This window comes from Stenella coeruleoalba (genome assembly GCF_951394435.1).
Source record: "Stenella coeruleoalba genome assembly, chromosome: 10".
Lineage (NCBI taxonomy): Eukaryota > Metazoa > Chordata > Mammalia > Artiodactyla > Delphinidae > Stenella > Stenella coeruleoalba.
In genome coordinates, this window is record NC_137156.1 from 89,719,332 (window position 1) to 89,746,265 (window position 26,934).

Below are 26,934 nucleotides of genomic sequence, written 5' to 3' on the forward strand. Positions count from 1 at the left end.
AGAAAAGATGAATGTCCTTGAATACATGGGAGAATTGAAACCAAAGTTTGGAAGTTAGGATCATTAGGGATCACTTTTTTTTTACTGTTCCTTTTATTTTTAAAGTACCAGAAATTTCCAAGTACTTTAGCACTTAAAATTTGTCATCGCCTACTCAATTTTCTAGTCTCTGTCACAACATTCAGTGCCATATCTTCCTCTTCCAGTATAAACGCCCTTCCTATTCTTCTGAACTCCAGGCCAACAGAGTATAAAAGTTGCTATAAGATACTGATAACTCACTGTTACAAATTAAAATAAAAATCCAAACCATGTAGAAAAGAAAGCCTGAGTTCATGTTCTCTTATTTTCCTGTAGTCATAGGGCCTAAATTTATTGCTCTAATATGATAATTAGATGCATGGTTGAAGTGATAATATATTTTTCACTTAATTATTTAGTCACAAAACATTTATGTGCAAGGCATTGTGGGTGGTGAAAAAATTAATAAAATATGGTTCCTACTCTGGAAGATCCGTTTAGTCGCATACAGGAGATGAACCAGGCATATAAAGAAGCATATGAGCTGGAAGATACTGGTCTCCTTGATCAAGTTCATGTTTCTCAAAATTCATTGTTCATGATATCTACCAGGACATTTGTTTAGAAATGCAGACTCCTGGGCCCAGCTCTTTCAGTAAGCCAGAGAAATAGGTCCCAGAAATCTTCATCATTAATAACTACTCCTAAAAAAAAAATTCTGATGCCGATGGTCAAAGATGGCCCCTTGAGAACTGGGAATCACCACAGAGTGAGGTAAATACAGTAGGGCAGGAATGTACAGATGTGAAGGAAGCTGCATTTGTTTTTTGGGGTTTTTTTTTTTTTAACATCTTTATTGGAGTATAATTGCTTTACAATGGTGTGTTAGTTTCTGCTTTATAACAAAGCAAATCAGCTATACATATACATATATCCCCATATCTCCTCTCTCTTGCATCTCCCTCCCACCCTTCCTTCCATTTGAAATAGAACCAGAAAGATTGGTGAGATTTGGCAGTTCAGAGTGGAGACAGGGGCCCCGAGGGGAAGGGGGCTTGCAATGTGCCTGAGTGAGGAAGTGGGATCGACAAAGGCAATAATCTGCCTTCTCATCACCGTCATTTTTCATTATTAATCAGATGTTCCGGATCCGCCAGAAAACCTTCACTTGTCTGAAAGACAGAACAGAAGTGTTCGGCTGACATGGGAGGCTGGAGATGATCACAACAGCAATATTAGCGGTAGGGAAGACTTGGGATAACTGTAGTTTCCAGAGTTAATATTAAAGCCATTAATACCACCAAGGGTGGGTTATCCTTAGAACATCCTTTAAAATGTTTAATATTGTATATAAATCTTAGTATAACTTAAACATTCTCAATCCATTCTAATGTGTTTTTGTATGTTCCTACTGCCAGAGTATATTATAGAATTTGAAGGAAACAGAGAGGAACCTGGAAGGTGGGAAGAATTGACTAGAGTCCAAGGAGAGGAAACAACAGTCATGTTATCTTTGGCTCCGTATGTGAGATACCAGTTCAGGGTCATAGCCGTGAATGAAGTAGGGAGAAGCCAGCCTAGCCAGCCATCAGACCATCATGAAACACCCCCAGCAGGTATGTAAGTTCACACCTCAACTTCCTAACAAGTTTTAGTCTGTCGCATCTTTGAACAAATGCGGTGGGGGAGGGAAAGGATTGATAACCTGGTGTAGGATTTTAGATTTCTCCCAGTAGAGAGCTTGAATAGTTCTGTAAACTTAACAGCACACAATTTAAAGTACATCAGTCTCAAAAGTCGTATGTAAATGTTTGATAGATAGCAGGATATTACAAGGAGGTACATGAACAAGCATTACTCTGAGTAACTTCTGATAGCTAAGTATTGTGTTAAAATCAGGTACCATAAAGTAAGTTCTAAATCGAAGTTCAGTATATAGGGAGAAAGTCAACTTTCTCTCTTTATTTTTCTCCTCATTTCAACTTCCTGAAATAAAACATTTGACATGTTATAGGCAGCTTGTTAAATTTTCATTGCATCTAGTGTCATTAATTTTATCCATTTAGTGTATTTTTGTATCTCAATAGCTAAACGAATATCTAATACCTATCTAAATTCCCAAGATGCTTTTTAAAAAAATTCTCAAGAATGAGCATGCTGTAGTAGTGTATACAGAATTCAAACTATAATATTGTAAGAATGAGACTTACATAATGTTATAAACCAAAAAAATAATGACAGCGCTGACATTTGTATTACTGAATTGGGATTGGTTATCAATGTGGTCATAGCCTGGTTTTTTTTCCTCTGGCTGAAATAAATATGCTAGGATAGAATTCCCTTTTAGGATTGAGAAAAATCAAGGGGAGATAATAACTGAATCAGGTACTTGTATGATTTTAGTATAAATTCATCTTGGCACTAAACTCCATACTTAGCCCTTTTTTATAAAATGGATCCATCTGAATATATTTCATGGGCACGTTAACTGCTGTTCCCTATTTGATGCCCCTAAAACTTGGCTGTTGATATTAATACATGATCTTTAATTTTATTCACTTAGAGGCAAATATTCACAGCAAAATTTCTAACAATAATTCTAATAGAAAAAGTAAAGCAGATTTAAAACTAAAAATGTATATTTTAATAGTGGGTTTAGATTTTTAAAAGCAGGTTTAAAATTTAAAGAGCAGGGTTAAAATGAAGACAGGTAAAGAAAACCTTCCACTCTCCATTGAATAATCACTATATCACTCCATGAACACGATTTTACTCCCTGAAGTAAAATATATATTTCAAAGCTGCCTTATGTGAGATGACAGATGTGTTAACTAACATTATTGTGGTGATCATTTCACAATATACACATATAAATATTATATATATGTGATATATATACATTCTAAAATCATTATGTTGTACACCTTAACATAGTGTTAACTTACACAATGTCATGTGCCAATTATATCTCAGTACAGCTGGGGAAAAAAAGAAAACTGCCGTAAGTCTTTTTTCAAACTGGGCCAGATAGAAATAAACAAATATAATCAAAGTTTTTAAAAATCTGTTTTTTGTGGGAGGAGGGATGATATGATGATTTATCTATGGACCATACAGTGGGAAAAAGTAATTTTAATACTTGTAATTTTTCAGCTCCAGACAAGAATCCACAAAACATAAGGGTTCAAGCTTCTCAACCCAAGGAAATGATTATCAAATGGGAGGTGAGAATTCTTTCTGTGTTATTTATTACCTTTGTGTGTTTTTCCTTTTTTTAGGTCCGCATGCTAAGTATGATGATAGAATAATATCTTTTAAGAACAAAGGGCTAAGATTTGTATATTTTATAAAAATATTTTATTTGTATATTTTAAAGATCATCATGATTAGAATGTTGTGAAATAGAGTTTAACAGTGGTAGATAATTGAAGAAAGGTTACACAGGTTGATTTCGTTATAATCCATCCCCCAAAGTTTACAGTTCCTAATATTTTTATTACCAATATTCTAAATCGTCTCCCATTCAAAGAAATACTGAAAGTCTTTCGGTAAATTTTGGTACATAGGCTAATAAAGATTATTCATATCAAAAGGATGACTCGCAAGGAATAGTCACCACTTACTAAGCACTATTAGGCATTTTGCATACTCATTTCAAATTCTGAGAACAGTGTTATCAAGAGAGCATCATTAATACTCTGTTCTAGATACAGAAACTGAGGTCCAGGCTGATAGACTGGCCCATCACCACACAACTAGAAATCAACAGAGCTAGGATTTCAACATGAATATCTTTGGATAAATCCTACTCATTTTCTCTTTATATACATCTCTGTTAAAAGTTATTAAAATAGACTTTCCTCCTTGAATTTGGCATAAAATCTTATATCTGCTCAGATGACTTTAATTTTTTTGAATGTCATTTCTAAATTTCTTCTGTAATAGTGGAAAGCTGTTTTCCCCTTCTATTTGACATGTTTGATGAACAAGTATTTTAACTTACTTGAAAGTAGATTCCCATCCAAAGATTCTGATTAATAACAGTTTTCTGACATTGAATTCATTGAATTTTACAAACATTTTTGAATGTATGCTGGAATATATTAATTTATTTCCACACCTCATTTCAGATGTGATTTTCTGAATAATTTTAGAATGTACAAAGTTTGATTTCCTTTTTTCTTCATCATATAGTGGTCTTATATGACAACATTGCCCATACCTGCAAAATATGGAGTCAGTAATTTTACGTCAGAACTAACCCTTTATTCCCATTTCAGTGAAATTAAGTTTTACACATTTGAAACAAAAATTGGTAATATACAGAGACTAAATAGATTCAAGAATATTATTATTTTCTTGAATATGTGGCCATAAATAGCTGCTACCACATTGTCCTGATGATTATTTAATTTAGAATTTGAGATTATGGTAGTATCTTATTCTTTTAGAGTATCACTTCTTCTTTTAAATTCCATGGAAATTTCTGTAAGAGAGATAATATAACTGATTGATTAGATGACAGTAATAGTGTATCATTAGCAGGTTAGATCCTCAAAGAAGTATACCATTTTCCACTAACATAAGCTCCTTAATCCTCACCACTCCTCTGGGAGGGCTACAGTAGCTCCATGGTATCAGCATTACATTCTGTCCAGAGAAGCTGGGACTGTCAGTTTAGTGACCTTATCCAGATGCCATGCCCTGAGTCAGTAATGAAAAGGGGGCAGGAATCTGCAGTCCTTCTTACTGATGATCTTATTCATAAATCACTCTTCTCCCCCGCCCCAAAGATATATAAGACTGATTACTAATGCTCTCTTCTTGGAAGAATAGGATTATACCATGAAAGTGTTTACAATTTGTCTTTGAAGAGTAAATGACATGTAATTTAATAATTAATTGACCAAAGGAAGAAAGTACTCAGATTTGGAACTATGTTGACAATTATATTCATAATATATTCCATTGTGTTTCATATCATTTTGAAATGTCAGAGATCTAACAACTATAAGCACAACCAGTGAAGTTTAAGTACATTTACTCATCAGTTACTGTTTTGCATCGATTATCGTGTAAAAAGGAGTTAAATGCCAGATAATTCCCCAAGTTGACAAGCGCACACTGTGAACGTATTACCAGATCCCATCCAAAGACTGACTCACAAAATAATTCCTGTCTACAAGATAATGACCAGAGAGAACCAATTTGTTTAAAAAAAAAAAAAAACTTTCACAAAAGGGTTAAATAGGAACAGACTAGTTGTCCCTAATTTTTGTTTGTTTTATGTTTTCTTTTTAGCATTAAATATGAATAAAAGCAATGTATTATGAGGTCCTTGGTTTATTTATGGCAATTAAAAAAAAGTCTTTGTTCTCCTGGAATGTATAATCTAGTTGGAGAGACAGACGATAAGCAAATACATGAGAAATAAAACAATACCATTTTGAAAAATTCAGTGGAGGAAAATAATATACAGACTTTTGTATGTAGCTTGTTAATGAATATGCATTTACTCATTGAATGGGTGAACCTTATATTACAGTCAAAAATGAATTTCAGTTTATTTTATTTAGCTCATGTTCTATTATATATGAATTATCTTTATAAATGTGTCACATTAAATATTAAGGATACAAAATTTTTTTAATGTATTAAATTTGAACTTACGGATAGAACTAGTCTTTTTAGTTAGCATTATCTTCTAAGATTCACTTCTCTTATATTAGGTAGGTCATGACTCACTCACATGTTTTAAGTGTTAAAAAATGATAATATTCCTATCCCTCAAAACAGAAAAAGAGCCCCCTGCACCCTGATTGGTTAAATAATTATACCATGATGAGTCTTGCTTGACTTTTCCCTTTGTTCTTAGATGTAAATTTATTTATGTTAAATTTGAACTTCTATAAAATAGCAAATTTCTAATCTCAAAGACTCCAGAAAACAGATGAACAAAAACAAAACAAACAAACAAACAAAAACCCAATTCACTAATGTTCGGGAAATAGGAACTGCTTCAGTTACCTGATTATATGATCAAAGCCAAGTTGTTTCACTCCTAAAGGACCTAGGATTTATTATTTCTACTGCAAGTATAATAAGAAAGTCCACCACCTTTCAAATGAATTTAGGCAGTACAGAAAATCCATCCAGTTTCTAGATGAGTCATTATAACCTTTGCTTTGTTCATAGATCTCTTTGAAAATACGATAGAAGTATAGTTTTGCTCTAGAAAGTTATACATAGAAAGTTTTCCTAACAGTTTCACGGCTTTTCAGACCCTTTGAAGGGCACTCATGGACCCCATCTAGAGATGCCTAGCCATCAAGTTAAGAACCTCTTTTATAGAGATTCCTTCCTTCCGAGCAGCTTCATGAGCAGAGGGGAGGCTGGTGGTCTTTACCCACCACTCACCTCCCTGGCTCCGTATTGCTCCTCTGGTCTGTTATCTTTAGTGGGGACCTATCTGAGAATTTGCTGAGGTTTTGCTGTCCACTGTCTGAAAGCCAAATACGAAGTATTCCTGCAGTTTCTTTGGGAGCCTAGGCACCAAGGAGGCTGGCGATTTAGGTAAGATTTTTCTTAAAAGTGTTGCCTCTGGTGGCACAGTTAGTTTTAAGTTTTTCCAGAGAGCTTTATCAAATGTAACTATCTTTCTTGAAGCAAAACGTGTAAATTGAATAATAGTATTTGTACACATTTATTGTCACTTGGGACTAAAGGAAATTGTAATTGCAGATTGTAGTATGGAACTAAAAGCTTGTGGCCTGATTTATCCAGGCAATGCTAAAGCCTCCAGTGAATTTATATCTATATGAGAGTAGAAGATATCTTGGGGCAAAACTTGGAAAGCAAAACATAAACAATGACTATGAAAATCTCAGGAAGTTTTTGTTTTGATATTTTTTCCTCCTAGCTAATTTAAGTATTCGCCCTGGAATAAGCATAGACTTGAAATTATTTTGCTGATTTAGTGTATACTTTCAACTTAATTCCATCCAATCCGTCTAACAAGTATTTTAGTAAAGCAGACTGAGTCCAGAAGCATTGTAAATTCTGTAAGAACACTATATATGATATTATTGAATCACTTGCATATACAGACAAAACTACTATTTATATAAGTGACCCTTATAAATCTATGACTAAAATCACATTTTTAATGTATTCTGTGTAACTGATTCACTTAAATGAACATTCCCATTTTTATGATATTAAACAGATGGTTTAAATCACATTGATGTTTTTTGAATTAAAGTACTGTTCGATTAAAAACTGGAGTGGAAATAACCAATTCCTATATGAGAAATTCTTCCATTATATATTTCTATAAAGCAAAATAAAGTGGAGGGTGGGAAGCGCTTTCTCATAAAAGAAAGAGAAAGAGAATGGGCAAGGAGCTGGGGAAATATTTTATTGTAGAGAGGAGTACATCTTCTGGGTACTAATGTATAAAAATGCATATTATCCAAAAATATTTACTTGCTGTCTCTCTTTTCTTGGAAGGAAGATGGAGGAGGATGGAGGGAGTCAGGTAGAAAGAGTTCTGACTGAAAAGCCATGGAAAAAATCCCATTTACATCCCTGGAATTCATGGCCATGTCCTTTTTATTTCTGCAACTTCTCTGCGAGTGGAAAAAACACCAAAACAGAATATAGAACAAAGTGTAAACAAAAGCTAAAACCCTCTGTGGAATCTCTTAGTAAATTCTTTCATATGTGAACTGTTAGGCATAATCCAGGCATCTAAATTGTGAGAGTCTCTACTTGGGGAGGTAAGGGAGTAACTTTCAAGGTTAAATTTACAGAATGACAACATTTTTCACAAGTATTTCCAAACCAAAGAGGGGGACTGAAGATCTCCCAAGAAATGATACCTTTATTGCAACGTTTCTTGGGCCACTTAGGGTGGCTTCTGTGTCTCTGACTCAGCATATCTGTGATCACACGAGATGAGTGTGGCCTTCTGTTTCAGCCTCTGAAACCCATGGAGCAGAATGGACCTGGACTGGAGTACAGAGTGACCTGGAAACCACAGGGAGCCCCGGTGGAGTGGGAGGAAGAAACAGTCACAAACCACACCCTGCGGGTGATGACGTCTGCTGTCTATGCTCCATATGATGTCCAGGTCCAAGCCATCAATCACCTGGGCTCTGGCCCTGAGCCTCAGTCAGTGATTCTGTATTCTGGAGAAGACTGTAAGTGGTGCACCTGAAACCCCAAGTACTTAATAATAGTTTCTCTCAAGTATATTACACTCTGTCGATGAATATTTTTGAGCGACTACTGCATGCAAAGTGGATGTACTAGCTGTAGGAGATAAAAAGACATATAACACACGGTTTCTACTCCAGGGTTGACCGCAGGAGAGTTGATCAGTCAGTATAGGGTGGTAAGGAAGAATGTTGAAAGGTTTAATTTTATTCAGTTTCCCAAAAAAGCTATTTCTATCATGAAAATCAAAGACTTGGAATCAGCAGTGCCTACAGTTAAGCAGCATAACTGTCATAAGGTTTCCAATCACATCTACCCTTACTTGTCAGGGACTTCCTAATAGCTGTCTGCTGTCGCACCCTGGCCTCAGAGCTGGAGCTTTCCTAATGAAGATGAGGTGCACACCCAGATTTGCCTATGGAATCTCACGTGAGCACATGCACACACACACACACACACACAGAGTTTTGAGGTACTGGTGATATGATCTTATTAAATATTTATACCATAATAACAGCTGCAAATAAATTATTGGAAAAAGGAAAGACTGCATTCCAAATCTGTACACGGTAGGAGTTATTCTCATTGTTCTTGCAGTATCCAAAGTAATATTTTGATCCAAGAATAGAAGAAGGTCTAGTTCACCTGCTACCTAAATTCTCACTACACAGGACTTCTCACTGTGAACTAATATATTAGTCTTGGCTGTGGTGGGTTTGGTTTATTCACATGTAGTTAGCTCCCCTGTAGAATGGGGATAATAATACCACTTTATAGGGTGGTTCTAACAATGATGTGAGCCAGTCCAGTATAGGCCCTCAGCACAGTGTCTGACACACAGAATATGCTCAATTAATGTCAGCTCTTCTTATGAATATTAGATTCATCGAACTCCCAAGTAATTTTAGTTATATTATTAATTTAGCTCACATGTTTCCAGAGGCAGATGCCCACAGAAAATTTTACTGGCCCGTGTTTCCAGTTACATTGCCCACACTGTATCCATCTGAAGGGGGGCTTTTCTCAGTGTGGTCCAGGCTCTCCTCTTCTCTAGAAACCTATTTGGACCCTGAAACTCTTCTGTAATGAGAAACTCTTGGTTCCATTTGCAATTGATTTGAGACAAGTGTTTTCCTCAGATTAAAAAACATGAAAGATCACCTTTTGGAAATGATCTTAATGATCGTGCTTGGAGATTACTGAAAGCTAATCCTTCTTATGTGCTTAACAGATCCTGATACAGCTCCAGTGATCCATGGGGTGGATGTGATAAACAGCACATTAGTTAAAGTTACTTGGTCAACAATTCCAAAGGAAAGAGTACATGGACATCTGAAAGGATATCAGGTTTTTATCATAGATTTTCTTCTTCTCACTGTGGAATTAATAGATTTCCTGTAAATAAGAACTGATTCCAGAAGAAGCCAAAAGAGAATGTGTCACCACGGCTGATGTGTTAAAGCGTTCCTATTTTCATTGCAGGTAAATTGGTGGAAAACAAAAAGTCTGTTGGATGGAAGAACATATCCTAAAGAAGTAAACATTCTGAGATTTTCAGGACAAAGAAACTATGGAATGGTTCCTTCCCTAGATGCCTTTAGTGAATTTCACTTAACAGTCTTAGCCTATAATTCCAAAGGAGCTGGTCCAGAGAGTGAGCCTTATATATTTCAAACACCAGAAGGAGGTGAGAGAATAACGATGTAGAATAACGATGTATTTAATAAATTTAATATCCAATTTTTAAATAAATAACAATTTAAAATAAATAACCAAGTAAATATCCCAATGGCCAAGACATTTCCTCCCTTATTAGTTAATCTGTACTTTACGTCATATGAGTTAGCTTCTCAATTTAATAAACTGTAATTTTTTAAAAGGAATTTACCAATTTATGAGTGTCTGTTGTTGACCTTGTGTTTTCCAGTACCTGAAAAGCCAACTTTTCTCAAGGTCATCAAAGTTGATAAAGACACTGCCACTTTATCCTGGGGACTACCTAAGAAATTAAATGGAAACTTAACTGGCTATCTATTACAGTACCAGATAAGTAAGTACATATTTGAACTGGATTTGCCTAGTAATGTTTCATTTTTCCTGGTTGCGTACTTGGTTTACCATGCTGAGAATCCAATTCATGGTTTGTAAGCTGGCATACTTCCTTTACAGCACAGGGTTTGTAAACCGGCTGGCAGACCAAATCCAGCCTGCTGCCTGTTTGTATAAAGAACGTTTTATTGCAACACGGCCATGTCCACTCACTTAAATTTGTCTATAGCTGCTTTCTCACTAAAGTGGCAAAGCTGAGTAGTTGCCACAAAGATTGCATAGCCCACAAAGGCTAAAATATTTACAATCTAGTCCTTTTCGGAAAGGTTTGCCAATTCCTGTTTTAGAAGAAAAGCAGTATGTTAATAGGTACCAGAAAACATGCATTTAATACGTATATATAAGAGGCTTTGAGCATTAGGAGATACGCAAAGAAAAACTTAATGACGTAGTGGAGATTCAAAGCGCACTAACTTCCACACTACACTGCCTGTTCTGTCTCTGGTGCATGTTTCCAATCTCAACCCTGCATCTATTTGTATTTGAGAATCCTCTATTGGTAGCCCAGTGGTACAGTCATGTAATATTGAGAGAAACAAGAAGCTGTCTTTGGACCATTACCCTAGGCTCTCCCCCTATGCTGCTGTGCCGTTAGGTTAAAAAAAATCAAACAAACATGTTTAGATGAAATCAGCTCATTTTAATGATAACGCCTCCCATCTTCAATAGTTTTCAAATCTAGGCATCATCGCAAAATGGAAATTAGGGGACTGAGCTCATGGAAAAAATTTAAACTTTGAAGACATGAATTCCTAAACAAAAAAAACACCAGGACTATAGAAACCCAGTCTACATTGCTTGCAAAAGTCAACTTGATCATAGCCCTGAACTGCCATCAGTCAGTTCAAGGCTTGCAGCAATTCAGGTCAGGTACCAGCTTTAGCTTCTGATGGCCTATTCTGTTTTAGGTACCTATGATTAAATGGATACAGCCATAACCCTAATAGAGGCAGCATTTTAGGGTCTTTGAGTGTTTGGTATATAGCAGGATCAGTAAGTACTAAGAATTCTCCCTGCATTTTTTTTTCATTAAAAGAGGAAATCTATGAGGTATGTACCATCACTACTTTATGGACGAGAAGCATATAGAGCTCACTTACAGAGAGCTGTGCAGTAAAATAAGTGTTACACAAGGATTCAGACCCAGCTCAGTCATTCTAGGTGCTGAACTGTAAAGCCTACACTATGCCATGAACTGGATTTCAAACATGTAGAAAGCACTGAAGAAATATTTGAAGACTTTCCAAATGTCACTTTGCTTGATAAAGATATGCCTTATCTTTATCCTCATAATGAAGAAACTCAACATTAAATTCTAACCTTCATGCTGATCTGTATATAATATATAAATTTATTTTTAAAACAAGTTCTTAGAATATATAGAGAAAAGGCTGAAATAGTAACAATTGCAGTGGTTACTGTACTACTTGATATGTGGATTTTTTAATAAAATGATATGATTATATACTTATTCTGCTCTCTATTAATATTAAGTTATTGAAATATTTTTAGGTGGCTTATATATTTTTGTGGCTCTTATATGTTCTAAATAGTTGTCGAGTGTGTATATGAGAGCTCTCTCTGTACTTTCCTGAATTCTTACGTTGACTGTGGTAGTTTTTCAATTGATTGGTGGTATTTTACAGGAATGCTCTCCAATAATCTACAAATGGTGATTATCTTACTTTCTTCTTTCCTGTGTTTGGATTATTAGTTTCTTTTTCATTTCCATTCATATCGTTGCATTATATAGACCAATGGAGGCATTTTTATGTTAAAGAGTAAATGTATTTTTTTATGGTCTCTTGGACTGAGCGTCAAGAGTGTTTATTCTAGTCGTTTTCTTACCACTAATGGCTGCACAGTTTTGGTACCATTTCATCTCTTGTATTATTCTTACGGCAATCTTACAGTACTTTGTGCCCTTGCACAACTATCATGATCTTGCTATGTGGCAGATTCTTTGAAAGGCACTATCTAAATCATCTTTTTCCATATATCACTTTACATAGTGCTTAGTATACAGTAGATATTTAAAAATATGTAATTTATCAGTTTCTTGAGTCTACATATGTGAGTACTGATTTGGTGCCACGTATTAAACCAGAAACTATAGAAGACTCATGTAGATTATTGTCCAAATTATCACACCAGAGGGAGATTAAAAAATACTTAAGGGTTCAATGAAAATATAATAATGGGGGAAAGTTCATCCTTTTAAATAGATGTGGTAAAGCTGGAGTGATTTTCCAGTATGGCATAGTGATTAAGAACATGGGCTCTGGAGTTAAAAGGCTGTAGTTTGGATTCAAATCCCAGTTTGCCAGTTAGTGGCTCTAGGTCTAGGCAAGGTGTTTATTGTTGCTAGACCTTAATTTTCTCATGTATAATACATTATAATAATTACACCTACCTCAGAGAATTAAGTAAGTTGATAGCTCTGAATAATTAAGATAATATCTTGCAGACCACAAGCGTACATAGAAGCAAAAATAAGAGACAACATAACTTGAATGGTTAAGGCTGTGAAATTTGAGCCGTTGATATGCCTGTTTATTTCTTTAGTAAATGACACCTATGAGATTGGAGAACTAAATGATATCAACATTACAACTCCATCAAAGCCCAGCTGGCGTCTCTCAAACCTCAATGCAACTACCAAGTACAAGTTCTACTTGAGGGCTTGCACTTCAAAGGGCTGTGGAAAACCCATCACCGAGGAAAGCTCCACGTTAGGAGAAGGGAGTAAGTACAGGAGGTTTATGCGTGCTATGTTTTAAACTGCTCTGAAAGGGCTGCATCATGCTCGTCACTGTAAATTAGAAATGATTGTGATCTCAATCTGTCTGACCTTCTGTTTTCCACTGACGTAGAGAATTTATCTTCTTTCTAAAGTTCACATTGCCTCAATGTATGAACTTCTACACATCAGTAATCAAACTATAGCCTTAGTGTATATAAGGTCAGGAACTATAATTTTGCTTAATTAAAATAGGGGGATATAAGGTCAAAAAGTTACTCGTAAGATTAGTAGAGGGATATTTTTCTTGTGGAAATGTTTCCACACGGGAAAATATTTGCCTCTTGCACTGGTAGACATTTTGCAACACTGATCAGCAACGCTGATCTAAGACATTTCACCTCCATGTCATGACTCATATATACATTGATTCATATATCAATTTTACTTTACTCTCTACTGGTTGATGCCAAGTAACTAGCTTGAAAATGGCTCATAAATCTCTGGTTTCATTTGTACAATTCTCCTAATGCAATTGCACTTTTTTTTTTCCCCCAACTCAGGCCATTTCCCTTCCCAAATTATTTCTCCAATTATGATTTTAGCGGTATTTTTACTAAGCTTTCTATGTTATCAACAGGGCATCAGGAGAGAAAATAAGAAGGTAGAACAAGAAAGGGAAATGGATTGGAGGAATGGATATACACACTAATAAGTTTAAAAAGAAGGCCTTGTGTAGAATTCAAGTCCATCAGATTTAGAGGGATATCTGAGGCAGGCAAAAGGAAATGGGAGATGGTAGGAAGGGAGATGGTAGGAAGGGAAATACAAATAAGTCATTTATGTGTCATTTATGTGTTCTTGATGCTTTCCCAATTTTTAGACTATGGAAAAAGAGAAAATAATAATGAAGAAAATTGAATTGTCTATCATTTATAAAAGATACATATGGAAATGTATTAAAGTTTGTGAATCAGTATAAAATCAATGGGTTTGTGTGAATGGTTATGCTGTGACCTTTATTGTCAGTTTGTTTCTTCCTCTCATTTTGTTCCTACTGTAGCTAAATAATGAAGAGCTTATGTTTTCCTCAGACTCCCTAAATACTCCAAACTCCCTTTTATGGGGAAAAAATATATATGTATATATTCAAAATGGTTTCTCCCCAAAAACCCACAAGTTATTCCCAAGGATGGATTAGACACCACGTGAAATGAAGAACTCATTTACTTACTCCTAAGAGGTAGATTTAAAGATGGTGATTGAAAACTTTCTAGTAACTAAAAGGTTCTTCTTTCTCAAGAGTTCAAACGGATATCAAGTGTTCAACACAAAGAAAGTCAGTCAGAATAGTGGTCATGTAAACATGCAACTTTCGTATTTTCTAAATCAGAATTTAGGGCATGGAGAGGGTGGTTGTTTTTTAAGACCAAGACCATAGTCTGTGTCAGAAATGCTAATCCCATTCCTGCCAATTTGAAGCATGTAAGAAAAGAAATTCACAAAATTGCCTGACAATAGTTAGGCATTCTAGTATCTATGGAAATATTTGGAGAATTTGGGCTTGGTTGTGTTTATGTTTGACAAACTCTTTTCAGAGGGTAGAAAATGCTGTTTATGTGGTTTTATAAATGACGCTACATCTTTTCTGCAAATTAAAGATATAACTAATGTGCTTGAGTGTTTTACAGCAGATTTCTTCACTCATGTATTGTAATTTGAAAATGTTTCTTACTAGTATGTTTGTGCTCTTTTTCAGGATCCTGCATTTTCAGATACTGTCCCCTTCCCTAGTTGACACTGATTTTTCTTCTATAGGCCTATCTTGCCATATTTACAGGAAAGAAACTGTAATCTCCTTCTGCCACTCAATTTCAGCATGATCTTTGAGAAAAAGAGAAAAAATAATATATATATATATATATATATACACTTCTATTGAGGAAATCCATCTTGCTATCACTAAATACTCTAAAAATGATAACTTCTGTGCAAATTGGAATTATTTCTGTGTATCTTTCTTCTCTTTGCATAGATGGCACATTTTAAGGTCATCTGGCATTAAATCAGAGAGTGGGATTTGATACACAAGCATTTTTGTCCCCCATCATTTTCTGGTTGTCACTCTGAGTTTCAGGTGGCTCACATTCCATAATCTAACTGGGGGAAAAAATGGAGTTAATCAGAAATATTCTTTTTTGTGTCATTACTGGTTTGAATAAAACACTTGCTTTGCTCTATTTTTCAAAAGCTTGCGCTACTTAATGTAACACTAAATTTCTGTTTTTCAAGGGCAAAATTAATTGTGTTTTGTTTCAATGGTGCTCAATCTTGAAGGCTTTCTTCAGCTAATATAACTGGTCTTATTTTTCCCATGGTGCCATTTTTTAACGCTCCTTGTGTTATCAGTAACTATTTAATCAATTTTTACTCTGTGGTGAAAAGTTGTAACTAAATTTTAACGTGTGACACATTCTCACTTAAAACAGTGTAATGACTCCTAATATTCTCAACATGGAATATATTTCATTTTCAAATAACTTGTTAACATTTCTTGGTTTACATTAATTGAGTTAATTCTTAGCAAAAGTATGGATCAAAAGGAAAAATATTTTAGGTATTTTGTTATAGTATTAGACATTAAATGTATATTTTAATGACACTTGAGTCATATTTTTATCTGCTACTGATATTCTACAATTAATATATTGACATATTCACGTTTCTCTTGAAACGTGTAAATTTCTCACTTTGAAAATCTCAATGCATTTCATTTAAATGTACCTGTAAACCTGCACTTTTATGCAGCTTAAGTTCCTACAATTTTCAAATATTTAATATATGAGCATACTGTGATGCTATTCCACCAATATTTATGAAGACAACCAAAGCAAAAAGAAGTAATAATACAGAGTTAAGACTTTAATGCCATATGCTTTCTTATAAGCCAAAATTGCCATATTCCGTCCCTGCTAGGTTTGTGAAAGTCCAAATTGCAACTGATGACATTGTATAGTTTTTTGAAGTCTGTGTTTGGTTTTAAACCATTCATATGACCAGGTGGATTTATAGTATCACTTCATTAATAAGTAAGTGCATTGTCTTAAAAGGACATGAATCAGTTCATTTCATTTACTCCATATCAGCATATTAAAAAAGAAAATCTTGAAACGTTGCTTTTCTTCATCTTCTGATAATTCAGAAACTGAGGAAAACAATGCTACAAAGGGCTCTCTTATTCATCTCAAATAACAATACTTTTTTACTTTTCATGTCCTACTTTTCAGTGATGACAATTCGTATGATTTAACTGTGTACGTTTCTTAGGTAAACGTGTCGGGAAGATATCAGAAGGAGTAAATCTTACTCAAAAGATTCACCCAGTAGAGACATTTGAGCCGGGAGCTGAACATATAGTTCGCCTATTGACTAAGAATTGGGTTGATAACAATAGCATTTTTGAAGATGTAATTGAGACAAGAGGGAGAGGTGAGAAATGAGACTCTGTTTGGAGCCATCTTAGACAATACATCTGTGTTCTGTAGATTATTTAATGTTACATACTTCCTATATTAAAGATAAAAATACGAAGTATGTTAGCTATAACAACAGTAGTTTCCATTTGTTTTGGCATAGCATTTGAAAATTGTCAAAACAAAAAATGTTTCACCAAGGTCCGAGTTATCCCTTATTGTTTTTACCAGAGTAGTTGCCTAAAAATGTCTGCTGCTAATTAACGTGTGTTAATAACAGAAACCCAAAAGTAAACCACAACCAAAACCCCAGCGTCTCCATAGCAACCTGCATGTAACCGGGGCAGCTTGTGCTTTTGCTTGCTTGCTGTTGCTGCTGTGTTTAACTGCATCTGTCTCTACTGTCTGTCTTTGGTTTTCATCCACAGAATCGAACGCAATTTGAGAGGGCCCTTTCTAAAAAATGATTAAATGATTTATCAGTATTCTCCCAATGAAATGTCCTTCGAATCACATTCCCTCTAGGGTCACTCCAAGGAAAAAATAAAATTGATGCTATTTTGTACGTTTAAAAATGGTGTTTAATTTTCCCCAGAAGGGCATAATTCCAAAGACCGTTTCTAGTGCTCAACGTGTGACTTCTCTTTGTACAACAGAATATGCTGGTTTATATGATGACATCTCCACGCAAGGCTGGTTTATTGGATTGATGTGTGCGATTGCTCTTCTCACCCTAATGTTGTTGACTGTTTGCTTTGTGAAGAGGAACAAAGGTGGAAAGTACTCAGGTAAAGTTGTTTCTTAATATGACTTTGAATTTTACTAAATTGTCTTTAATTTCTCGGGGGCCGTCTTCAGAGACATCTTTAATTTTTTTTAATTACACATTTAAGTCAAATTGATATTAGAACATTAGGTGTACAGTATACTGAGAGGGGGAAAAAATTCCTATATTAACTAACCGAAGGGAATACGTGGGGTCTAGAATATTATCTCTAGTTGGTTGCTTTCTTGTTTCTAGTATATAAAATAGGCTCTAGGGAGACATATAATACTTCCAAGCTTCTATTTTCTATCTGTAAAGTATCACAGATGTTGGTAAGACCTGTTACTAAGTCACACACATATATTTTAATGTCTAAAGAGGGACCCATTTATAGTACGCCTCTCTACACATTCATGACCCAGAGATGTTTTGCATTAGTCCATTCTAATAGTACTGGCTCTGCTAGTCAACTGTGTTGAACTTAACCAGTGCTGGGAACACACTTTTTATTACCATGACATATATCGGATACACTGCCTCTTGAATTAATTAATTATTAATTAATATCTGGCTTGGCTTTAATTTCATTGAATTTCCAAATTTCGTTTGTCTTTTTCAGATATACATGTTCTGTTGTTACTATTAATATTTTTGCTTAGCATTCATGATGCTTTTACACAGGGGCAAAGATTTAGATCCCAGTGCTATTCGTTTGTTGATGTTCAGATCAGTGTGAAATTCTTTACTGGCTTACGATTCATCCAGCAAAATATTTTGGGGAGCCCATGATGTATACTGCACAATCAAACAAGAGAATAATTTCTAAATTGTCAAGTTACACAGAATTTATGCCATTATACCTGTTTTTTCTTGTTTAGACTGAATTTGTTAGGAATTAGATTTTTAATGACTCATGAACGCTCTAGGTAATTAACTGGAAACTTTAGAGAGAGAGAGCATTTCCTTTTGAGTGTCCCAACGAATTGTCATTTGTGAAATGTTGCCCTATCCCAATTCTGAAGAAGCTTCTTCAAATCGTGCCCAGAAAAGAAAAACAAGTCAGCATTTCATTTTCAGGACAACTAAGAGAAACTCCCAGGTCTCGGCAAGTAGTAGTAAAAGGTGCCATGAAGAAGGGTTTTAGCTTGAGTTTTCCTGGTAAAGTGAAGCAAGAGCCTCCTGGGCCTGTCTCCCACGATGCAGAATAAATCTAATTTATTCTGTGTCATTATAGACTTGAATATTCTGCTTACTGAGGCAGTTTGGAGTAAGAGAGAGAGAGAACCACCAAATGATTGACTTTTTCTTAATTCCCCTTCGTTTGTAATGACATAGATCTGCTATCAATCAGCCAATGACATCTTCAAAAAGTTTAGGCTAGTAAAATGTATATACAGTAATTTGGTCTTCATTAAGAGACCATAACCAAGTTAGGGACTCTTCCAGTACGACGTGTTGCCCACATAACACTACATTACGTGTGTGCATATCTGCAGCAGCCTGCAACTCTGATGGCAAATGAAGACAAGCCAGAGAATCCTTTTTCTGTTTTTATTTGAACGCAGAGATAACTCTGATGGGTGATAGGTACAACCACAACAAACCTGACTTTCACTGTCAACAGCACTGTTCAATATGTCTTTAAAAATTACTTGTATTACTCCCCTCCCCCTTTTTTTCAGTAAAAGAAAAGGAAGATCTGCATCCAGACCCAGAAGTTCAGTCAGTGAAAGACGAAACCTTTGGTGAATACAGGTAAACATTACGTTCCATTGAAAAATGTAGCAGAGCACATATTCATCATCAGCTTACAAATAGAAAAAAAGTGTTTCTTCTTAACGATTACAGGACTATATTTTAATACTCCTATAAAGAATAGTTTGTTTAAAAAGAAAAGAAAACAAAGGGCCTTAAGTGGCCCAATCAAATTTCTCTGTGCTGCGGTGGGGATGTAACCGCTATCTAGGTAGCGTGTGTGCTAGGACACTTTTCTTGAAAGGTGTTATGCAGAGGACACTACTGTTATTTAGATTGAGTAGCTATAGATGGAGTAGCCAAAACAGCTTGTAGTCTCTCCTCGCCGTGGCCATTGTGAACCCAGGTTGTATGGAGTTTACACCCATAAACTTGTATCCTGTGCACCTACGGTGTGTACCTAAAAGGTGATCGAGTCACAGAGCATGTCCCCAAGATGAACCTAGTCTTCAGAGGAAACAAGTATCAATGCAAATAAATAACTGTAATTAATGAACGAGAATAAGAGAGCGGAAAAGGGAGCAACCATTTCTGCCTAAGAGAAGTTGTGGGAAGGGTCCATTCCAAAGGAGGAAAGGATGAAAAAGACTGCGTTACTCTTAACTACCAGAGCAAACTTATGAAGGTATAAAAGTGTGTCACACGTAGGAGAAATTGCAAGAAATCTGGAATGAGGTAGGTACCTCTTCTTTTCTTACCTGTTCTTTTCTAGGATGCCACTGTTTTCAGTCAGGTCCTCTGTATACTGCAGCCAAAGGAGCTGTTACAGTTTCCAGGCGTATATGGCCGTTGGCACACAAGACCAGCGTCCATATCAAATAATGGACTTGCTTGGCTCTGAGTGGCCTCACCCTGGATCATTACTAGAATCAGGGATGTGGAGTATTCTGATTAGCCATCCTGCATTAACTGATGTACATCTGAGCCTCATTCTAGGCTCTACTTTGCACTATACTTATTCTTCTTCCTTCCATCTGAGGTAGTTTCCACGGAGAAGGAGCATTAAAGGCTGAAGGGAGAGAGAGAAAAAGAAAGCTTGGAATTATACAAATTTAGGAAATTGTGACTCAAATCCCACAAGGCAGGGATCACTGAGAGCCTATGGCAACTGTTGAAAATACTTTCGAAAGATAGATATTACTGGTTCGATTTTATGAGGAAAAAACGAAGACATGCCTTATTTAAAACCCATTCCCTCATATTTTGCTGCTGCTGTAAAAAGACGGGTACAGTCATCCCCTGCAAGCTTTCACCTGGCATCCTGTTAGTTAATACAGTTTCCATCATCTTTCCCCAAAACTACATGTTTACCTGGAAAATTATGCAAGGAGACAGTTACATAACGTGAATTCTCGTCTTTCCAGCTTCTGGTAAGAGTTGCTCGCTATTTGTGGCCTGGTCCTTAAGGTAATGCCACATTTTGTCTTTTTGTTTTCTTCGTATTTGCTTTTATAACTGTAGCAGCCCAGTTCGGGAGCCAGTCACTCTATGAGTCAGGACAGTCTGGGTCACGCTGCTGTTGAAAACAACGCCATATATTTTTCTTTCTCAAGTTGCGTGTGCAACACAGATGGCTCGAGCCATCTTGGTCACTTGGGAGCACCGGCTGGTGAGCGAGCACTGAGGGGTCAGCACAGCAGAGGAAATGGAACATGGCAAACGGAGTACTGGCTGGAAAGTGACATATGTCACCTCTGCTCACTTTGGCCAAAGCAAGTCCCATGGCAATGCCTAAGTAACTCAGAGGGCAGTGAAGTATCATCCTGCCACGCTTCCAGCAGGCTGAGATATGGACCTATTGGATGACCAGCACCAGGGACTACCACATTCAAGTGCTAATAGCACAGCAATTATATTTTTCTCCCAAATTTTCCTTTTTTAGAATTTTATAAAATCGTCTAATTTGGTGTACAGCTTTCTAGTGTGATGGAAGTTGATATTAAAAAAACCCCATCATCTAGAAATTAAGAAAACTATATCATTTTATAGACCTTGGACTAACTGAGACTTGCTTTTGTTGAATAGAATGCAAAGCATAAATGCCAGCTTTTTTTTTTCTCATTTAACAAACCTGAGTTTAGGAACTCAAGAAAGTTCTTTGGTTACAAGAAACAGAATTTGATTGATTAACCTAAACAAAGAGACATTTCTGGAGGGATTTGGAGGAACATGCAGGATCAAAGGTAAAGAAAGAAGACTGAGACTTGAGTTCGAGACGAGGGTTCCAGAAGTTCATGAAAGGGAAGGAAATAACATTGGTTCTCTATGTAATCAACAGATTGGATATCTGCATGTCTCAGTTTTAAAGGGAAGCGGGAGGGTCGTGAGTTTCTCAGTTACTCAGAACGACACAAATTTGGTAATGACGATTTAAACATTTCTTGGTGAAAGGGGTCATTCAGGATTTACCTGTCTCGTCTTCAGTGCTAATATGAATATCCGGAAAAGTTAAAAACCTATTAGCACTTGTGCATGAGTCTTGCTTTACGTGAATACCTCACCTTAGATTTTGTCGAATTCTTCTTTTTTATTTGCTAGTGACAGCGATGAAAAACCTCTCAAAGGAAGCCTTCGCTCCCTTAACAGGGATATGCAGGCCACAGAAAGTGCCGACAGCTTAGTCGATTATGGAGAAGGTGACCACGGTCTATTCAGTGAGGATGGGTCATTTATTGGCGCCTATGCTGGATCGAAGGAGAAAGGATCAGTGGAAAGCAATGGAAGTTCTACAGCACCATTTCCACTCCGAGCGTAAACGCAGAGCATAGAAACCCATCAGCGGTGCACACCAACATTCCATATGTATCTGCTTCAAGGGAGCAAGAACTTTTCCTCTAGGAAGAGAAACATTGTGGCAAAAGACTTTATCCAGAATTCGAACTTCCTGCAGTTGTGTTGAGAACAATAGCACTGCCTTGAAAAAGTAAAACACCTAGCACTACACGCCTGTTTTTTTTTTTTCAGGTGCTCAAAATGTAATCCTGTATTTAGATTCACCTCACCTGAATCCAAAGTATCCATCCAGTGAACTCCATATTTGCCTGGTTTTACTCTTCATTGTGTTTGCAGAGATGTTGCTACCTTGTGGGTTTTCTGTGTATGCACACGTGTATTCCGTCTCGGAGAACTGTCTTAGTGACTTCGCTTCCTGACAGGTTAAAAGATGGTAAGCAAACTGGTTATTTAAAATGTAAAGAGAATGAAACAGTTCGTGGAATATATACAGTCTAAATTTATTATTTAAAATTTGAGTAGTAGAAGTCTTAGGTGAACGATCAACTAGTATTTATTGAGCGCCTAACTCTTTGCCCAGAGACGGTCATGCTTAGACAGAATTCTACCTTTTTCAGTTTCAACGTGAATTTGTAATTTTTGTCACTCATCACATCTACAAAAAACATCTTTGTTTTTTGTGTTTTTGTTTTGGACTCAATTCAGCTGCAAAAGAAGCAGTGGTCAGGTTATCTTATGAAAGAACAGGCAGGAGGTGTCCGTGATGCTGTGGTCTAACAACTGGTATCTATTTAATAGCTCCATTCTAAACTGACTGCCTGTACCTTTTCTCTATGTTTGTATAATGTTATGTTCCATATATTTCATGAATGCATTGTAAATATGATGTTAATATTTACACAATTTAAAATAGAGATTGTTTTATTTTGGAGTGAGAAAAAGAACATTAACAGGCATGTCTGTGCAGCTGGAGGATATAGTAATACACCATGTTTCATCATTCCAAAGCTCCAACCAAAATCACATGAGGTTCCCAAACTGAAGACTTTTGTACAAAGCATTTGGATTTTGTTCTTATGTGCTTTTCCCCACCGTCTCAAAATAAAATATCATCATATAAATATTGAGGGGAATGATTCCATATTTTTCAAAGTAAATTTTTGTTGTTGAGTGTGCTCCTACCCCAGCCCCCCAAAAGGAAAACTGTTTACAGTAGAAATTCCTATACATAGGTTTTGCCTGTATCACACTTTAAACATCTTTGTGGGGGGGATAGTTTTCTATGTTCGCCTTCTGTCCAAGCCAGTACAAAGTCAGGGAATTTATTTCCTGGCACGTGAGCTACTAGTCCTTCTAAAATTATACATGGAAACGGTTTAGAAATACTATGAAGGACGGTGCATGCATGTCTGTCAGTAAAATTCAGTGTGGAGCTTCTCATTTTATGGAAAACATTTTTAACCTTACCTCAACATTCTTAAGTGTATTTCTTAATTATGTTTAAGTGAAATGGACTCACAGATTTTACTTTGTTTTTTGAACTGTACCCATCGGTGTATATTGTTAAACCCTTGACTTTGATGTATGTAGCCCGCTCTTTCTTGTGCACTAAAATGAGGGAGTGTGTATAATGGTCAACGCAATAATCCACATGGAATATCTAATGATCGTTTTAAACCTTGTCTGTCCTCCAAAAGGGATAGGCGGCAAAAGAAGGTCTTATTTAAAACAATTCTTTGTGGGCTCAGGACTTGAACACACCCCTGAAGTAAGAATTCCCAAAGGGGGAAGACACTACTGTGGGGCCTCACCCTCACTCTGAGGGTGCACGCACCCACCCATCCGGCCCCTTGAGCTTCATCCCCATCTAATTTTAAGGCACAACTTTTCTCAAGGAAGAATCATCATGTTTTGACTTACCTGGGAGGAATTTCGGGTACTCAGCTATCGATGAGGCCAAGGTTAGGACTTCTGAGTTTAGTCCCACTAGTATTCCACTTGCTCTTCTTTGTCATCAGCTAAACAAGGTTTTAACGGAATCCTGCAGGATGGACATAATCTCAGAAGTGCATTAGGATTAGATTATCAATTTAATTACCTTTAAGTTAGAAGGAAACACAAATCATGAAATGTTTGCTTTTCCTAGATCGTAGAGTTCTCCGTTAACTGCGTGAGTAAGAAGGATGTTCCTGCTCATATTTTCTGAACGGCCAAAACTTAGGGACTTGAAAAATGAGATTGCTTTCACACTGCCTTTTGCTATCACTCTCTATTACCTTTTCTCAATAGCATGTGGTTTCTACCGGGAAGCTTCACAGAAGGAATAGGTCCATGACTAACTTTCTCTAGTCTCCTGGCAATAGGATTTCATTGTAATAGGTTGTATATAATCTCAAGGCCTGTTGGTGGGGATCAGTTCCTAGACAGCTGTCCAAGGGCTGGGAAAATCCAAGTTCTCTTCCTGGTTCCAGCACTGATTTTGTACATAAACCGTAGGCAAGTTGCTTGACCCGTTGGCTTCAAACTGTCTCTCTAAAGTGCTAATGATTCTCTCAGTTACCTTCTCTCCATCACAGGGTGTTCTTTTTTATGAAGAAAAATTTGAACATGATAAAAGCTAAGATGCCTTCTAACTTCATAAACCTATAATCTAATGATATGTCGAAAATCACCCCCCACATACCAACTCAACTTTTTCCCTGTGAACACATAAATATATTTTTATAGAAAACCAAATCTGCAGGAACGCACTCTACTGTTCCATGAGCAGTAATGATTTGCACATGCCATCAAAAATTATTAATCCGAAGATAATTAAGCAGGGTCTTTGCTAACAAAAGGGTTTTTCACGAATTTTGCAGGTGTATTTATAAGAAAATGTGAATTTGGGGGATTTATTCTTTTGGTGTAAAGGCATCTGATATTTTAGATGTATCCATGTTTATAAAAGTGTAAAGCACAATGAAATTATGCTGGCATTCTCAAATAATATTTTTCCTACTTTATATTCATGGAAGAGATGAGCTCAAGAGAGAACAAAAATGAAAAATGTTGGTGTGATTTTCTAAGCGTTTAAAGCATAATTGCCAATTGAAACCCTAAAAATGTTTACATGTCATTAAGATATGAGTCTTGTAACAATTTTACATTGATTATAAAGGGATTGGGTTTGTAATCTGTGGTCGTATCTATCCCAGTGTGCCCATAGTGAAATAAGTAGGGTTGAGCCAAAGCTTTCTTTATATCTTAAATTGTTTGATTACAACCCCAAACAGGTAAAAGGTATGTAGAAACTGGTTTCCCTGATTTTCTGTTGGCTTAGGTTAATATTCATAGTAGAACTTGCTTAAAATGTGTTTGTATTGTAGGTGGTGTCTGTATTACACTTATGAATATGTTTGGTTTAAAAAAATATTTTCAGTATACAAGAAATTCAACTTTCCAAATAAACATTCGCCTTCATGTACTCTAAAAACGTTTGTATGCTTTTCTACCCAGATACGAACAATCAGAATTTACATATCAACCTTAACTTCAGTTGCCTCTGATCCTGGGATATCTATAAATGAAGTATAAATTAGTAGAGCGTAAATGAGGGATGAATAAAGGATTTTGATCTGAATGACTATAGTTACAAATAAACCATCTAACATCATGCACGTCTACAAACAAATATGCCAATAAACCCTCTGTTTATGATAATGTAAAATGAAGATGAATGTATATTCATCTGATTGCTTTTAGAACACTGTAGAAGTTTTGCTTTGCAAGAAAACATCCAATATGCTATACTTTCAAATAAGGCTAGTGGGTAATTGGGGCACTGCTTGTGGCTCAGCAGACAATCTGTGGACAACTGAGTTTTAAAAGTGTTTTAATTGTACTAAGCAGTTTACATACAGTATATATTTTTTATTCCCTCACTCCTCTTAGGAATGCTTTAGAAAGGTGAGGTTGAGTTTAAAGCTGACTTATTGATCATGTTTAGAAACTGCTTGGTTTTAAGATAATGTGGTCAGAACATATAATGGGGGAAAACAAGCCAAACTGTATCTAGAAAACAGCTCACTGTATGCAACCTAAAAAGCGGTAACATTTACTACATTGCAATTCTCCAGGAAGAAAATAGGACATCCTAACTTACCGGATCCTGAAGTTCTTGCTAGACTCAATTCCAAGTCTGTTTTCCACTCTACTGTCTCCCTGAAGTGTCACATCCATCCAAGGCTTTGATTGTCACATGCAGGCCAGTGACTTCAAGGTATTTTTATCCCAGAATTCTTCTTATAGCTGAAGTTTTGATGTCTGCTCTCTGATGACTGGGGGAGAAGTGTTTCAAAAGCGAAGGCCAATTGCCCCTTTCCAAAGCTGTTCAGCTCCCATCCACCTCCCCCCACCCCGCAACTGTACAGTTCAGTGATTTCAAGCAACAGCGTCCATCCAAGTACTCAAGCCACAAACCTAGGCATCATCCTTCATACCCAGCTTTCTCCTTTCCCCTACACTCAACCTACACTAAATTCTCTTGAGATTATTGCCTGTGTTTCTCCTGGATCAGCCCCCTGCTCTGCCCTGTGAACACATTAGCTGGACCACTTTCATCCCTATTCTGATCCCCCAAAATGACTTTCCAGTGCCCTTGAGAGAGGGACAAAAATCTTTAATTGTTCTTCAATACCCAGCATGGTCAGACTCCTCCTAAGCTCCCATCATATACCATTCTTCCCTTCCTCCCTCCAATCCTGTTACAGTGATTGTATCAAATGCCTCTTCTGCCCTGCTTCGGATACTCTGGGTGCTGTCTGCCTTGTAGCAGCCGCTGCTGGAGTGAGCGGCTCTGCATGGACTACAGCTGGCTAAAACCAGGTGGAGGTTAAGGGCGGGGTGGTGGGGTGCTCATGATGAAACTCTGCCGGCAGGCTTTTTCCCTTCCTACTATGGCATGAGATACCACAGAACCCTGCTCATGGAGGAAGTAACACCCCATGGAGAAAAGGTTTACACAGTAAGACAGGGAAACTGGTGGATAGATTACAACCTTTTCTCTTTTCCCATGTCCCCTCCCACCACCCTTTAACAGGATGGTCCCATGGATTACAGCAGTCGTTTGCATTTAACAG

The 26,934-nt window shown here is 36.5% G+C and overlaps 1 protein-coding gene across 6 annotated transcripts in view; it reads left to right on the plus strand.

Moving 5' to 3' along the window:
- CHL1 (cell adhesion molecule L1 like) overlaps positions 1-25,264 on the plus strand; it is a 212,738-nt gene extending 187,474 nt beyond the window's left edge. For all 6 annotated transcript variants that reach the window (XM_079934247.1, XM_079934249.1, XM_079934248.1 and 3 more), the window contains 12 exons: positions 1,161-1,262; positions 1,440-1,637; positions 3,175-3,245; positions 8,000-8,222; positions 9,470-9,585; positions 9,721-9,925; positions 10,166-10,288; positions 12,913-13,092; positions 16,415-16,576; positions 17,217-17,348; positions 19,009-19,081; positions 21,620-25,264. In XM_079934247.1, the coding sequence (XP_079790373.1) occupies positions 1,161-1,262; positions 1,440-1,637; positions 3,175-3,245; positions 8,000-8,222; positions 9,470-9,585; positions 9,721-9,925; positions 10,166-10,288; positions 12,913-13,092; positions 16,415-16,576; positions 17,217-17,348; positions 19,009-19,081; positions 21,620-21,836 (1,802 nt within the window). In that variant the 3' untranslated portion in view covers positions 21,837-25,264. The remainder of the gene's footprint in view (positions 1-1,160; positions 1,263-1,439; positions 1,638-3,174; positions 3,246-7,999; positions 8,223-9,469; positions 9,586-9,720; positions 9,926-10,165; positions 10,289-12,912; positions 13,093-16,414; positions 16,577-17,216; positions 17,349-19,008; positions 19,082-21,619) is intronic.
- The last annotated feature ends 1,670 nt before the right edge of the window (positions 25,265-26,934 follow it).